Below are 17,510 nucleotides of genomic sequence, written 5' to 3'. Positions count from 1 at the left end.
GCAGGTCACAGAAGCTGTCAGCCTCTGTGGTGCACACTCTCACCTGTGCAGACTAAGTTCCTAAGTTCGGAGGAGTCCTGGATCCAAGATGGCGCTCCCTGCTCCTGAGGCATAGGGCTCCCGTGCAGGGCAGACCACTGTCTTCCGGCTGGGAGGGTGCTGGATGTCTGCGGCCCCAAAAGGGTGCTGCCTTAGCGGCTCTGTGGCTCCCTCCTGTCCCAGAAGCTGTCTGCCTCTGTGGTGCACACTCTCACCTGAAGTTCCTAGGTTTGGCGGAGTCTCGGAGCCAAGATGGTGCTCCCGTGCAGGGGGACCACTGTCCTCCGGCTGGGAGGGTGCTGGATGTCTTACATTTTACCTTTTTATCAACATGGTTTTCATCCTTGAAAATTGTCAAATAAAAGAATGACATTTTCAACTCGTGTATTTTGAAGGCGGTGCTTCTAACTTTGAACCTTTATTATTACTACGTTTTTGATGTCTTAGTGGTGTTTTGCCTGCATTTATGTCTTTGTACCACATATGTACTAGGTGACCTAAATAAGGCCAGAAGAGGCATTAGATCTCCTGGAACTGGAGTTAACCTGAAAGTTATAGTTGACAGTTGTGGTTACAACCCATTATCTAAAACCACAAAACATAAAGTCTGTGATAGAAAGCCATATTGTAGCTACAGCTTAGGAGGTTCTATTATTAACAGAAGAAAAAAATGTGAAATACTCAATTAGTATCTGTTAAGTGAGTCTGTAGAGACAATATCTTTTGCAGTTTGGTGTGAGGACAGATGTAACTGTCTAATGAAGTATCTGAGCCAGAGTAAGCATTTCATAAATGTTACTTGGCTTTCTTCTTCACCTTTCTCTGAAGCCTGATTGTTTGTTTGTTTGTTTGTTTTACCTTTTCCTGGAACTTAGTTCTGTTTTTCTCCAAAATTACACAGTTACTTTTATGTCTTTGATTTCATTCGGCTCTGGCAGTATCACTCAACATGTCAAGAAAGCACTTGTCAAGCATGATAACCTGAGTTCAGACTCAAGGGCCAACATAGCGAAAGGGGAGACCTACCTCTCCTTCCTGCAAGTTGCCTTTGAACCGCCACACACATATGCACACTGAATGAATGAGTGAATGAGTGAAAATTAAATTACATTTGATGAAAAAATTATTTAAAACAGATTGGAATGTTATCCATGAGTTTCTTTTTTCATAAATGTGATGCTATATGCAGTTTTTGTAACATACTATTATTATGATATTTTCCTGAGTGGTCATAATGTGACGACACCTTACCATCAGTAGGGCTCGCACATAATTTTCTTTTTCTTCCTTTCTCCCTCCCTCTCTCCATTCCTCCCTCCTTCTCCCCCCCTCTTTCTTTCTTTCTTTCTTTCTTTCTTTCTTTCTTTCTTTCTTCCTTCCTTCCTTCCTTCCTTCCTTCCTTCCTTCCGTCCGTCCGTCCGTCCGTCTTCAAGTGATAGGAATTGAACCATGGGCCTTAATCTTAAACGGCATTAGTTGCTTCATTGTCTGGAAAGACAGTTTTTAATCCTTTTAGATAAATATTTAAATTGACATTTTTGCTTTTTCTTAGTAACCTTTGCAAAATGTTAATACAGGGTGGTCATTTGGGACAGTTGTTGCCATCAGATAATTTTAAAGAGATATTTTATAGTAGCTATGTATAAAGATTCTTATACATAGGATACAGGATGCTTTTAGTAAAACTATTTAAAGAAAAGAAAAGAACATCATAGGAGCAAACATCAGTGTTCTTTCTTCTCACTGGGTAATGCCTGTCTCAATCAAGGCGTTTTTTTAGTGGATAGATTAGATTGCAAACACTATTCCTGTTACATTTTGGTAATTTTTAAATGTCTAGTTTATACAGATGTTTTAATATGAACTGCTTTGGTTAGCTTATGTAAATAATTGTCTTTTCTTTTTGAAGGTTTGTTATTGAACTTTGTGAGCCAATTCAAGTGAAACAATTTGATATTGCAAATTATGAATTATTTTCTTCTACTCCCAAAGACTTTCTGGTTTCTATCAGTGACAGGTAAATTCTTAAAACTGTTTTCTATAAAGCCCGTGATAGAATTTCAGAGTAAAAATTAAGCTCACATGCCAATCTGTTGTCTTCTGTTGTTTTAGTTTTTAATAGCAGTTTGTGATGACATTTAGATTATGGGCTTTTGTTAATCACTTAGCTCTTGTAATACTTAAACATCACAAGTATGCTATGTTATTCCCTTATAAACTGAAGACACAGGGGATTAGCTTGTATAAGTCACATGGTTTAGTATTTGGGAGGAACAAGATTCCAATCTAGAATTATGTGACTTCACAGTTATTTTAATCATTATGCTTGTTGCTTTCTGAGAGTTCTTTGAAATGTATTAAAAATATGCACATATTATGTAAGTGCTTCATTTTATATCACAATGTATGTTTTTGGTGAAGTGTTTTAAAAACTTTTTACTTGCATGATTATGGAAGAAGTAAATATCTAAGGAAGTCAGAAAGAGGACCAACCATATTCTGTTCTTGGCATTCTTAGCATTTTAATAATATTCTTTTCAGCTTTTCCTGTTTAGTTTTTTATTCTACTGAGTATCTTTTTATTTCTTATATCCTGAGAATATTTTGCCTAAAGCATAGCAGTTTTAATTATAATTTAATTTTATCCCACAATGGAGGTGTTTACTTGTATATTAGTGTGTCCTAGAGGATGTTGTTTAGTGTGTCCTAGAGGATGCTGTGACTCCCCTGTGCTGCTGTCAATTGATGGCAATTCCAGTGGTCTTTCAGTGGTCTTCCTCTCCCTCAGAGTCATCTTCATATCTGTATGGCTTTTGAAACCAGTTCTCAAAATGTATTGAGAATTCCATCTAGTATTTTGATACTAACCTTTTTTTCCAGAATATCCCCCTAAATTTGTACATGTTAGATGGTAATATCTGGCACTGAAAATTAAAGTATGCATGTTTTTTAAAGAGAAGGGATAACTCATTAATTTGGGCTCTTTAACTATTACAAACAATAACAGGTTTGGAGTTGAATCCTAAATTTTCTTTTAAAGGAACTAGCTATGGAAGATGTCTATTTTAAATATGGTAATGTGTTTTCTAACCTGCTTTCTACTAGTGCTGTATTCATGCCTTTCCTCATCACCTTCCACTCACTGCTTGCATGCAACAGTCTCCCGGTGTCTCATGGGTTACTTTTTTTCCCCTAAACCCTTGACACTGCCTTGCTCCTGCTTTTCTCTTTCCCTGTCTTCTGTTTGTTAATGTGATTTTTCAAGTAACTCTTTCCCAGTGAAGTGGAACTCAAGGCCTGTCTTATTTAAATGAGAAGAAAAACTACATGATAAATTTATTTTTACATTTTTAGATATCCCACAAATAAATGGATTAAGCTGGGTACTTTCCATGGTAGAGATGAGCGGAATGTCCAAAGTTTTCCCCTGGATGAACAGATGTATGCAAAATACGTGAAGGTAATCTTTATACATATAGGACTATGTTCTGTAATGAAACTATTCTAGTTATCTACCCTGCTCACTTAGGAATTAGAGAAACTAAGAGTCCTAGCATAACACTAATTAAATTTTTTTTTTCTGGGCTATTTTATTTTATAGACAACTTTTATTCTGACATTTTTATATTCTTGGTAATCTAGACCAAACTATTTTAACAAGCTCCAAGTTACAAGTCTTGTTTTTGAGTTTTGCTTTTCTTTTCTTTTGAGGCAGAGTCTCATGTAGCCCACCCTGGCCTAACTCACCAGGTGCTGGTGCCTCTGTGTGAAGTACAGTCATGCAGCACCACGCTCAGCATGCCTTAGACCTGTAAATTGCCATCCACCTGGCATTGTGTTCTGTTGTGAAACTTTAAACATTGTTGCCGTTGAAATCTTTTAAGTAGGTGTGATTTTTTTTTTAATTTTTAAAAATCTTATTCCTAGATTATTGATTCATTTTTATTATAGCTTTCCCTTTTTATAATTAAATGAAACAGTTTAGCAGTTTCAGATAAAACTTTAGACACTAAATATTTCCATTGCTTACTTTACCAACTGTTACTCAAGTTGAATTTAAATAATCTATGGAAGTTTCTATGCCTCTTTCCTGAACCTTTTTTCTTTAATAGAAAATAATGGACACATCTTAAAGTACCATGCTGTCAATTATAAGACCTTTTGAAATTGCAAACTTCTAATTTCTGTGCTTTCTTTAAGTTGTAAGAACTTATACCTACTTGATTTTGTCTTCTGGGATTTTACTCTCTCTTTTTAAAGCATGAATTAAATTGATTTCTACAAATGGGTAAACTTGTAGTATTCCTAATTTCAGTATGAAAGTGCTGGATTCTATATTGAAAATGCAGTTGGCATTCTCAGTGTAAAACTGCCACATAAAGCTCCTGCTCGCTTGCTTTGTGGACAGAAACCATAGTATAAGTTATGAACTGCTTTTTTGTTTGTTTGGGAAAACCCTCTTTAGTCTAAAAGCCACGTGCTTATAGTAATGAATGCTATATATGCATACAAATTTTTACCTGGGTATCTGTTCACCTAAAGTAACTAAATACAAATAATACAAATGACTTTTTAAAGCTTGCATTTTATAAGTAAAGCATCTTGTATCAGTTGTATCAGTTGTATTTGAAATAATAGAATACCAGAACTTACGTCTTCCCTGAAACACATTGGATACAATATTTTAAAACCACCAGAAAAACTTAATAAATTATTTTGTTTATTAATATATACATTTATCTGTATACATGGCAGTAATACTTAACAAAAGACATGGTTTCTAGAAACCATCAGTTAGGAATCCTTTTTTATTTAACAGATGGAAAACAACTGCATTTAAAGATTATTCCACTTTATTAGCTTAAAGCTAATCTATTACATGTATTTAGGTTGTGCTTTTCAGTTGTTATGGTAAAAAATGGAAATTAGGGCTTTTGGACCTGCAAAGAATTAGGAATGCTACAATCTTACCTGCCCGCGCGTTGCTTCCACACTGCGTACATGTGGGTTGCAGATACTTGTTACTTATGGCATGTGATCCAGACTTTGCAACTGATTCCTTTTTCTTTTCCTTTCTCCTGCTTCAGATGTTCATCAAGTACATAAAGGTTAGCAACCTTCTATTTTGCAATATTGAATAATAGACCATGGCATATTAATACATTACAAAGATAAAAAGAAGTCCCAATGCTTTATAAGTACTGATTTTGGGGGCAGTGATTGTGTTTTTAGAAACGCTGTACTGAGAAGCCTGAGGGTGTTCACCTTAGGGTGCCTCGAGGCTTCTGGTTCACGGGCTTCTGTTTTTCAGGTGGAGCTGCTATCACATTTTGGATCAGAGCACTTTTGTCCTTTAAGCCTAATAAGGTAATACAAAACGAATATTTTCTGCTGCTTATCTTACAAGGGATATAGAAAACCTTAATGTTTTTAAGGTGAAGAGAGAATTTTCTCGTATCTGAAGTTATTGTTGTGGAATGTGTTTTGAAAAAAATGTCAAGATAGTCTGAAACATAAACCTTTTATTTTCTATGTTCTTGTTAGCTTACTTTGTTTTATTGTGTTGATAATACATAGAAGCACAGATTGATAGGAAATCGGTCATTATATTTCTAAATTCTTTAAGTTAAATATATTTATGGAAGTAGTGAATGAATAAATGTAAGAAATATTTATTATTTTGAAGGGCAAAAGCTAGTGGCCCATAAAACATTAACCCTGATTGTGACATTTTTGCTCATGCGTTGTGAAGAGATGAGCCTTAGTAACTTGTACTGTAATGGAATTGTTATTAGGGTTTTTGGTACTAGCATGGTGGAAGAATATGAAGAAATTGCTGACTCCCAGTATCAGTCAGAACGTCAGGAACTATTTGATGAGGACTATGGTAAGTGATGTAAACAGGTGACTATCAGGAATTTATTTATTTATTTATTTATTTATTTATTTATTTATTTATTTATTTATTTTGGTACTCTAATAGTAATGGGTGAATTATAGATGGTTTAACCTGTTTTAAAAATGTATTTTCTAGAGTGAGTGTTTTGTAACTTAAATTGTTTCCCAAACCTACCTGTGACTTCTTTGTAACTGGAACTCTTGTAATACCAATGCTATAAGTTATGAGTATATCTCAATTCTGGGCCCAAGAATCGGTTAAACTCAGAAAAAATGTAACAACAGAAGAAAATATTGATTCTATTGATTTGCCTTGAGCCTTGGAGCAAGTACATGAAGACCTGAGTCTTTTAAAAGCTCCTTTAAGTCAGAAGGGAGGGGGTAAGTTTTATGCTGGTTTCTTTAGTTGATCAAAATGGTATGAACCATAACTTTAAGAATTAAAGGGGGTTTTTTTTTTGGTCATTTTCCTACCAAAAATACAAAGATATTTGCTAAAGCTTGGGAAAATGTATAGTTTAATATTTTTGGTTAGCATTAATATATTGTCCTTGATTTACACCTGTAAGGCTTCTGAACCTCTTTATGTAAATGTATAGTTAATATTTACTATACAATGTCTTATATGTCAGTTAACTGACAAAATACAGGAACTTTTAAATGCTGTTATTGGAAATAGTTTTTATCAAAAATTGTTTTCTTCTCTTAAAACAGATTATCCCCTGGATTATAATACTGTGGAGGATAAATCTTCAAAAAATCTTCTTGGTTCTGCTACTAGTGAGTATTTGGGGGTTTCCTATTTATGCTGCTAAAGTCTCAGTCTCGCTTGCTGTCTTTCTGACAGGCTATTTGTTACAGTATAGTTTAGGATGCTTGTGCTCCCAATCTTGACCTGTGTTAGCTTTGAAAGGAGCTTATGTGGAAGTGGACTACAGTTGGTAAAAAGGAGGGAAATCTAAGCATGGGATGGAATCAGATTTGTACGGTATAATCTCTTTGCAGTAAAGATAGGCCTATGAATTTCTTCAGGAAAAATGAAGGAAGCATCACAAGTAAATTCGTTGTGCATGAAGGCTTGGTAATCTGTGCCTATGCCTAGTTTTCTGTTTAACGGTAAAATATCACATCTGTTTCCAGAATGCACCAATAACAGTATCAATACATTACGCTGTTGAAAATGACAAGGTGACTAAGATACCTACTTGGTGGTTTAGTTGTTCTCCCAAACTAGTGTGAATATAGGGGTAGACTGGCTAAAGATAATTCTGGAAAAGTACTACCCAACTGGAACATTATTTTTCTGTTAATACAAAATTAACTAAGAGCATTTTCTTTGTATTTAGAGATTAATAACTAAATAACTAGAGGTCATATAAGTGTGTGAATACAAACTGTCTCTCACCATGTATATGCATGTTTAGTTGAGTCAATTTCTTTTTATTGTTTCTTTTCTCCATCTCTTTTCTTCTCCATGGAGAAGAAGGTTTTAGCAGCCTCCCAGGGATGAGAATAAGTGTGTTAAGAATACCTGCTAGAGGAGAACCCATTATATAATGCTCACTTCTTATTAGTTTATTATACTTCATTTATATTCACTGACTTTGTTTTCTTTCACATGTCAGGAAAGCACTGTAGCACTCAGCTACAACCCAATCCCCTGTTGCTAATTTTTGGCTTTTTGAATATGAGCAATGCTTTCAGTTAGGACCTGTTGTTATTTTTATTGCTGATATAAAAATAGTGCTGTGGGACAAGATGAGATTATATGTTATGTATCTGGATTTTGCTATTATTAAGTATGTATTTTTGTATGTTGTATAGTAATCACTATTCTTAATGATATTGAGCTAGTTCTAAGGAAACACCTTTTTCTTTTCTTTTTATACATGGAATTAGATTCAGACTAAAATATCTTTAACTTCTGATGGTTACCAGAAAGGAAAGGACACAAAAGGGAGATAGTTTCTTACTATAGATTTAGATAAGGGAAAGTCCTATTAATATTCTGCATTTTACTTTTTCTTCCTATGGGATTACTTGGTAGATGCCATTAAAACAATTACATGCCAGTGTAGGACATTTCCCTACTTGTAGTCTCTTTTCTGACCATATACTTTTGTATAATACATACAAAGGATTACTCTGGTCCCAATATTTTTTTGTCTCTCACCTTGAGAAATATGTTTCTTGCTAACACTTTTTTCTTCTATTTTTCTTTTATGGGTTTTGATGGTTATATTGAAAGAATTTGCATAGTGAAATGATAGGGACAGGGAAATGTCACTTGCTCTATAGTATGGAAAATAGATTTTGAAATGACATATACCTCTTTTTTATGATACAGTTTTCCATGTATTTATTTACTTATTTATTGATATACTTCATAAGGCTTCAAAACAGTAGGTGGTGAGAAGGAAGCATTACTTTGCTGTCATGACGTTTACTGATCTGAAAAATTAATGGTTGCTTTTGAACCTGACTTAGCCACATTTTCTAAGATAGGATAACTAATAGTGTAAGGAGTGCATGCATGTGTAGAATTAGTCTAAATAACCAGTGTTTGGACATAGAATGTCCAGGTTTGGCGGTTCAAAATGAGCGTGGGATTGGCCTCCTTTGGAACCCAGCATTTTAGTTCTGGAAAGCAGATCTAGGGCTTTTCATATGCTAGGCAAGCACTCTGCTACTGCACTGCGCTGTTCCCACTGTTTTATGTTTGAAACATCTGTGCAGGTCAGGTAGCTTCACACTTATTCTCTTGCCTCTACTTCCCACGTGTTGTGATTAGAAGTGTGTGCAAAACAAACTTTTCCCTTTTAAAAATTGTGTGCATAGTCTCTACAAAACAGAATTGTGTACTTTTAATCTTAATAAAAACTTCTTTTTCCTTTTTCTATTGGGAACGTATTTAGTATCTCCTAATTGATATTCTTGGAGCCAGAAATATTTGACAGTATGTATTTCAGAGTAGCGCATATGCATAATGGGGCATCTTGAGAATGAGATATAAGTTTAAACGTGAAATTCTCTAGTTTCATAATGTATACATATAGCTTGAAGGTGTGTTTAAATTTTATTTTTTGCTTACTGACTTTTCATGCTTGAAGATAATTATATACTGTATTTTTAGTGTGCCTGAATTTTGACTTGTGATTTATCCTATGAAGTCATATTTACAATTTTCTACTTGTGGAACTGTTAGTGCTCAAAAAGTATATTTTGGAGCATTTTGGCTTTCATGTCAGGCATTAGAGTTATGTAAATTTTTAAAGTAGTTTTTTTAGAGTTTTATAGCTTAACCTATAGTTAGTATTCACAGGAAGTATATATCACCAGAATGTATACATACATACATACATGCATACATACATACTCTGTACCTAGACATGCTTGTTCCTGTGTAATTTAACTATCACTGAAGGAGATATGGCTGTCTTACAGCAGCATATGTGCATGCCTGTTCAGTCTTCTGACTCCTGTTCTTGAACTAAAACACGTAAATCTTTTTTGTCAATAGGAATTCTCTGTACCATTTCTATTTCACTTGAATTTTGTCTTGTGGATTTTTCAGATGGCTATTTACTTTGATATTCTTATAAGTTTGTCTTTTCTCTTAGTTACATGTTTAAGACAAAATGCAGTTTTTAAATCAACATATTTTTAGAAAATTAATATATATGCACTATGTGGTCCTACAAATAGAAAGTAGAAATGATTATCCAGGGGGAGCCGAGAGCACATAGAAGAGGTGGTATTTTGGTTGGTTTATCTTGGTATATTGAAATATGGCCAAAATCTCCATCTCAGCATCCTAGACAACTTGTGTTTTCTGTAGCCAAAGTGCCATTGGTGTACTGAAAGACTCAACCATAACATAAAGATGTTTGGTCCCTAGGAGTCTTTCATTCCAGAGGAATAATGTGAGATGAGTAACTTTCTCCACTCAGAGAAATGAGGGAATATTTAATCCAGTGTGGAGTTGTGTTTGACGTTACTACTTTACCCATTAGGACTTTAGTTACTGTGATGACAAGCTGACCCACGTTTGGCTGTGCATGTAGAACAGTCAGAACAGACTGTTCACAAAGTTGCTTTGTCTCAAAACATCAAAAAAAATGTTCTATTAACATAAGGAAATTGTTTCTTTTCATTAAATGAACTGAGAAAATAGATATCTTTCAAATTTTGCTTTTGTTACCAAACCATCACCTAAAATGACAACAAACAGGTTTTTAAGAGATAGAATATTGTGTCTTCTTACTGTGGAGCTAGTAAATAAAATTAAGTTTCAAATAACACAAAAGACAAATTCTTTATACAGATTAACATAGGTTTCGGTTAATTAAATAACAATGACTTAAATTGGAAATCCGAAGAACAAACAGGTTTACTGTGAATACAAGAGAATATAAACTATAGATTAAAATTTTTGACATTTTTAAAGCAGGCAGCTTTGTCTGAACTTTATTTGATGGTAGTGTAAGCAGAAGATCATGTCCAATAGGGTGGTATTGTTTGGCATTCAGAGCAGACTTATAAAGAAGCAGTTTCCATTCCTGACTTGGGGTTTGTGAATTGATGGCCATTACTGTTCTGTCATTACCTCAGAGAAACACCTCAGCCTGAGTAAAAATCCAGGGCTGTACTTCTCTGTTCATCAGATTGTCACATCTAAGGGCAAGACGTTTGAAAGTGGCAGCTTTTGTGTTATTCTGATGTCCCTAAATGAAGTACTAAAATTATCATATTCAGATAAAACCACAGTTACGTGCATTCCATAATTACTGTACTTGGAGTCTTCTTTAAACCAGTGAAATTTTTCCCTACCCTACACACACATTTACAGAACTGGGTCTGTGTGACCATGCTGAGTGGCGCAGCCTTCTTTATGTACCTTCCCTTAGAGCTTTGTGTTTCACATCTTGGATTTTCATTGAAAGTGTCATGCAAAGTCTGTGAGACTCTTTTATCTGGAGACTTAAGACAGGGGTAACTTGGGAGCCTTACAGCACAGCCTCTGCACATTCTTAGTGCTTTGATGCAAATGTGTGATAATGAAAATTGATATCAAATGACAGTTCAAGGTAGACGGAAGAAATTCCTCTGAAATTACATATTAGAAGATCCCCTCAACTCCCATCACCAGTTTCTCATAGATTTCTGCCATTCTGTGATTCTTATGTATTCATAGATGTCTTTATATAGAAATGGAGGCTTGTACCTATATTATTAAATGTCTCCACTAGGTGCAAAAAACAAATAAAAACAAACAAACAACTCACAACAACCAAATTGCAAATTGTTCTACCTATTAACCTTAGTTTTGACCTTTAAAAAAATCTCTTACCCACAAAAAGATATTGGGGGTTATATAACCCACAATATACTGTTTGCCTAGTTAGTTTTAAACATCATCAGGGAAATTTAATTATGCATATTACCAGTTTATTTGACTGATATAGTACAATAAAATTAATAATAGAATTTTTCTACTTTTCTTTGGATACTAAAATTCCCATTTTATTTTTTATCTATAACCACTCATTTAGAAAATTGCTTTGTCGATATAAGTTGATTTTTTTTTTAAACTGTAAAACCTTTTTAAACATTTGAAATAGGAATTTTGATCATCTCATGTCCTCCATATTCCAGTCCAGGCTATAGTTGGATTTTGTAATGTGTTAACAACAGTATTTAGTAAAAGGTAGTACGAAGTTTTATTTAAAAAAAAAAAAAAAAAGAACTATTCAAAATTCCCTCTGAACCTTAGAATTTCAGTTTACTTTGGCTAAAATCTGTATCCTGTATTAGACTTTGATAGGAAATAAAAGATATATATAGTCAAAAGAAAATGGCTAAAAGACCTTTATAGGCCTTTTAAAAATTATCTTAAGATTTTAATGACACTCTTTAGGTATATTGGTATTATTTTCTGATTGAATTTTGTTTTAGATGCCATTCTAAATATGGTGAATATTGCTGCTAATATTCTGGGAGCAAAAACTGAAGACTTGACAGAAGGTACCTAATCATTTTGTGGGTCTTTAAAATAGTTGGTACTTCATGGATCCTTTAAGTTAGAAAAAGGAAGTAATGAACTAACAAAGTAGAATTTTCATTTAGAAATGAAGAGACCATTGAAAAGAACTTAGCCATCTTGTATTAGCTATTGTTTATTGAATTTCACACTTTTTTTTAAATGAAAGAACTTCATTTACATACATTTCATTAATTGATCCCTGCCCCTCTAGAAGCCTCTTCTGCCCTGGTAGAATTGTTTAACCCAGGATATCCTATGTGCCATACAAATGCTCTTTTTTATTTTCAATCAAGGTCTCATGAAGTTGCTGGACTGGCCTTGAACTTAACAGTGCTATCTTAGTCTTGTTAGTATCTGGGTGGGAGCAGGTGCTCCCGCTCTGCCCAACTGAATTGATATTTGATTCTTCCTAGCCATGACAGTAGTGATTCTATACCCTCGTCTCTGTATTGAGAATTCCTAGTGGTACTTTATATTAGCTTTCCTTTTGTAGCAAATATATTAATATATTAGACCATTTTATTTTCTTTAAAGAATGTCAAATATCAATTAGTAAAGAGTAACAAATGATGCCTTTTAATTTTTGAAAACCACTAAGCTAAGTGTTAACTTCAAAGTTAGCCATTTTACTTCCTCATTTTCCAATAACTTTTTGGTCCAGAAGCATATTAATCATGTAATATTATGCAAAATTTATAATATCAAATAAGGAATAATGTTCATTCTTTATAGTTGTGATCATGTGCAGTCATGTCTTTCAAAGAAAACTTAGATTTAAAAGAAAAAACTCCTCATTAGCAAATGTATTTGACCTTTTCCTTCTGCCCTGAGAGACTACAACTCTTTATTTGTTACAGTAAAATATTTTATGGTACAGTTTTTAAACATTGAACTCAATGTGGGCATCTTTCTTAAAATAGGAAATAAAAGTATATCTGAGAATGCCACTGCCACAACTGAACCTAAAATGCCTGAATCAACTCGTGTTTCAACTCCTGTTCCATCACCTGAGTAAGTTATGCTGCGACAGTAGATTTCTGTTAAAACAGAGTGGAGTGTATTAGAAAGAGAAAGAAAAGAGCTTGTCATCTGTATACAGTCAACTGTAAGAGAGCCCAAGTCGTAGGACAGACATTCCTACAGCTACTCTGGACACTTTGCAGTTGCTTCTTCTCTTTTGTGTATATGCATATTAAAAGCACACTATTCCAGACCACACATTTGTTGCTTTAGAATTATATATTACTTTCACTCATTGAATCTTTTCTAAAGAAAAGCACTTCCTTACTGAGGGTGATAACTCTAGGCTTGAGGACAGGTTTCAGAGCATTCTTACTGAGTTTAGGTTGAAAGCATTGCATATGTATATATGAAGTCCCTAGAAAGCCACAGAGGGTACCCAAAATACCTAATGCAGTAGTTGTCACACAGCAAACTAACTTGTTCCCTTTCTCAAAATGATTTGTATAGAGGTTTTTTGGTTTTTTTTTTTTTTTGGTCTTGGCACATATTGAGCAGCGTTTTGCATATAGGTAAAGTAACATAAAATATCTTCATCTTGTGGGTATTTTCTTAACAAAGGCATTTACATCATAGGTACATGTTATCTATAATAGACCATAAACTCAGTGATTTGGCTCATGGGTTATGGTTATTGTGTAAAATTTTAAAATCTTATTTTGTCTCTGAGGAACTCTAATAGGATATTTGAATGTGAACTATTTTACAATAGTAGGAAATCAGAATTGCAGTAAGTATGCTTTAAACTGTAATTCCCAACTAGCATACTAATTAAAAAGTAATTTTGTGCTTTCAAAAGTAGAGTGAGATATTTATATTCTGAAAGAGACTATAAAGATATTTATTGAGTGGTTGGATGAGAAATATGACATATATGTTACTGATTCTTAAGAGGACTTAAAATATGTATTAGTGATGAAGACATTCTTAGTGTTTCTAATTATCTGAATGTGTAATAGCTATTTTTGATTTTATAACTAGGCTGCTTCTTCAGTTAACATAGGTATTTTTTTTTAAAGCATACTAAGCAAGCTAATTTTATTTATGCACACAAACAAATGTGAGTATTTTGAAAGATGACTTCATTGAGACAAAATCTCCCTATATAGTCTAGCCTGGCCCTAAACTTGTGATCCTCCTGTCTCTTTCTCCCAAGTATTGGACTTACAGGCACATGCCATCACATTGGCAAAATCATTGAACAATTTTTACTTAAAGTGTCTTTATTTACTTTAAGTTTTTAAAATAATTATATAGCAGTCATTTGGTAAAATAACAAAAACGTACTTCGTATTCAAAATTAATACTAAATTTATAGAAAGCTGTTACTTTCTTTTCCTAAGTCTGTTTTAACTATAATAGACTAGATAGTATGTACAACAGCATGTAACTTCATATTTACCAGATTTTTATTTTCTCCTTCCTTTCTTCAGACATTGCTCCTATTTACTGTCACAGTTTATTCAGTAACTAATAGTTGACATGCCACGTGAATATGTAAGAAAGATAATTAGGTTCTAAATGGATCTATGTGGTTATAGATAAGCTTTTTGTTAAGAGAAGCATGACTTAATTGGTTTTTATTTTGTTTTCAGCAAAAATGAAAATCTGCTTAGATACTCTTTGACTTTGCTTTTATCATTGTGGCAGATGTCTCTACTTAGAAATATTTTTCTGGTAGTAACTTTTTTTTTTTTTTTTTTTTTTTGGTTTTTCAAGACAGGGTTTTTCTGTATAGCTCTGGCTGTCCTGGAACTCACTCTGTAGACCAGGCTGGCCTCGAACTCAGAAATCCGCCTGCCTCTGCCTCCCGAGTGCTGGGATTAAAGGCGTGCGCCACCACGCCCGGCATGGTAGTAACTTTTAAGTAGGAAATTTTGCATATAAAGATAATTCAATTTTGATGTTCATATTACCTGAGTTTTTCATTCAGGTTTTTCTTTGTCCTTTTAAGGTTGTATTTAGAAATTGTCTTTATCTCAGACAGAACCATAGGCATCGTAATTTATAACCCAGTTTCTACTACTACACCCCTATCTAGGCCCTATCACACAGACCTTCTCTAGATCCACTGATGAGACAGACAGGTTTATGATGCGTCAGTACTTTTTTTAAAGTGGTCAGGCATTTGTCTTTTAGTAAGAGAACTAGCTCAGATGATGTTAAGATTGTATTTCCTTAAAAGTAGATAGTCTGCTGTGTAGGAATTCCTCACAGCATATACAGAAATAGTCTTTAGAACTTTAGCTGCCTTCTGCAGATGATACTAGGAATCCTGGGTTCTAGTTCTAGCTCTTGGTTATCTTTAATTTCTAATCTGAAAGACTTGTAATGAATTAGTAAATGTTATAGAAACAAAGGTACAATGTACATATAAGGGAGAGAAGTATTCACAAATTTGGTGTAAAATACAGTGGTTTGAGCTATTTGGTTGGTTGCTTGGTAAGTGGACTTTGTGCTGCCATTTCTGGCGTAAGTACTCTATATAAAATGGAAAAATGTCTATAGGGAAAACTGATCAAACATATTTGTATACAGCTTTGTACTCAGCATTTCTTCTGTAATCCCAATCTTTATGTTGTTCCTAATACATTTTCCTTAAGCTTATTTTAACATTAGATTTCTACCTTAAGTGATATGTAATCGTGTATATGTATTTCTAGATATGTAATCAAGGAAGTCCATACACATGATACAGAACCATCAACCTCAGCTCCTCCAAAAGAGAGTCCGATTGTACAACTGGTTCAGGAGGAAGAAGAGGAAGCGAGTCCATCTACAGTGACCCTTTTGGGCAGTGGTGAACAAGAGGATGAGTCGTCATCCTGGTTTGAGTCTGAGACACACATACTTTGTAGTGAGCTGACTTCAATTTGTTGTATTTCTAGTTTTTCGGAGTACATATATAAATGGTGCTCAGTTAGAATTGCTCTTTATCGACAACGCAGCAGGACTGTGAGTAAAGGAAAAGATTTTGTGTCACCTCAGCCATCACTACTCCTTCCTGTAGAATCAGTAGAGGTTTCAGTACTGCAGCCTCCCAGTGGCGATGTGGATAACGAGAACATGGAAAGAGAAGCTGAAACTGTTGTTCCAGATGATTTAAGTAGTGTGCACCAGGGGCATTTGATAAATCACACAGTGGACACAATTGAACTTGAGCCGAGCTACCCTCAAACTCTTTCTCAGTCTCTTCTCTTAGATGTTACTCCAGAAATGAGTTCACTGTCTAAAGTAGAAGGATCTGAGTCTGTTAAATCTGAAGGAGGATATATTCCATCACAAGTGATGCCCCAAGAGAGTTCTGTTGAGTTTGATGATAAAACAGAAAAAAAGGCCGAGAGCTTTAGTTCTGTTGAGAAGTTCTCTGTTATTTATGAAACAAGTAAAGTTAATGAGGTGATGGACAATACTGTGAAAGAAGACATATTCTCCACAGAAGTTGTCACCAAGTTCCCTGAAACAATAGTACCACCACCTATGAACACAGCCACTGTGCCAGAGGGTGAAAGTGTGGAAACCAAACCTAGTATAGCTGATACACTAAAGCATACAGTGACTCCAGTTATGGATCCTTCGTTGCCTGAAGTGAAAGAGGATGAACAGTCTCCAGAAGATGCCCTTTTAAGAGGGTTACAGAGGACAGCTACAGATTTCTATGCTGAATTACAAAATTCTACTGATCTGGGATATGGTAATGGAAATCTTGTGCATGGATCAAATCAGAAGGAGTCAGTATTTATGAGGCTTAATAATCGTATTAAAGCCTTAGAAGTTAACATGTCTCTCAGTGGTCGCTATCTGGAGGAGCTTAGTCAAAGGTAAGTACAACCCATTTTACACCATAAGTTTAGTAGCTGAATATGATCTACAAAGACATTGTGATGATGAAGGAAGCACAATTTTAACTGGAAAAAGAGGGAAAGCCATTTAAATGATGTTCAAAGCTTCCCAGAATTGTTATCTTTGTTATCTTTTCCATTTTTATAAATATTTATAGTGACATGCAATTATTACTGGGCTAATAAATTTTCTGTGTCTTATTTTCTCCTTTATAATTGTTGTGTTCTTACCATGTTGCTGAGATTAGTTGTGAGCTCTTGTGCTTAATGTAACCTCCTTGTCAGCATCTTAACTGGTAGTGTAGTTCTGTGCTAGTGTGCCCAACTTCGTTTCTCTTGATGTCCAGGATCTCTCTATTTGGTTATACCTTTTATGTGTGTTATTGGATTGCACAGTCCTGAATCGGTCATTTAAGAAAAAGCAGATTGTTCAGTCTCAAAATCAGAATGATTTTCCAGTACATAATGAAGGAGAAAGTGGATTGAAAGCAACTCTTACTTTGTAGGTACCGAAAACAGATGGAAGAAATGCAGAAGGCTTTCAATAAGACAATAGTTAAGCTTCAGAATACTTCACGGATAGCAGAAGAGCAGGTTGGTTTCTTCTTTATTGTATATGTACTTTTCACACTGCAACATGATACTCATTTCTTTTTTTTTTTTTTTTT

At 34.4% G+C, this 17,510-nt stretch overlaps 1 protein-coding gene across 7 annotated transcripts in view; it reads left to right on the top strand.

Moving 5' to 3' along the window:
* The window catches only part of Suco (SUN domain containing ossification factor), a 62,290-nt gene that overhangs the window by 28,207 nt on the left and 16,573 nt on the right, over positions 1–17,510 (top strand). For 5 of the 7 annotated variants that reach the window (XR_003836497.1, XM_021155061.2, XM_021155012.2 and 2 more), the window contains exons 10-19: positions 1,949–2,056; positions 3,394–3,499; positions 5,127–5,147; positions 5,351–5,406; positions 5,835–5,926; positions 6,652–6,717; positions 11,893–11,961; positions 12,901–12,991; positions 15,664–16,821; positions 17,349–17,436. Coding sequence is in view for 6 of the 7 variants with exons in the window: in XM_021155061.2 (XP_021010720.1) it covers positions 1,949–2,056; positions 3,394–3,499; positions 5,127–5,147; positions 5,351–5,406; positions 5,835–5,926; positions 6,652–6,717; positions 11,893–11,961; positions 12,901–12,991; positions 15,664–16,821; positions 17,349–17,436 (1,855 nt within the window). In the remaining variant the exon portion in view is untranslated. The remainder of the gene's footprint in view (positions 1–1,948; positions 2,057–3,393; positions 3,500–5,126; positions 5,148–5,350; positions 5,407–5,834; positions 5,927–6,651; positions 6,718–11,892; positions 11,962–12,900; positions 12,992–15,663; positions 16,822–17,348; positions 17,437–17,510) is intronic. The other 2 variants (XM_029476817.1, XM_029476813.1) reach the window with 1 other exon arrangement.

Source organism: Mus caroli, chromosome 1, assembly GCF_900094665.2.
Source record: "Mus caroli chromosome 1, CAROLI_EIJ_v1.1, whole genome shotgun sequence".
In the NCBI taxonomy this organism is placed as follows: domain Eukaryota; kingdom Metazoa; phylum Chordata; class Mammalia; order Rodentia; family Muridae; genus Mus; species Mus caroli.
Note: the sequence above shows the minus strand (reverse complement) of the source record. Positions and strands in the feature narration are given on the sequence as shown.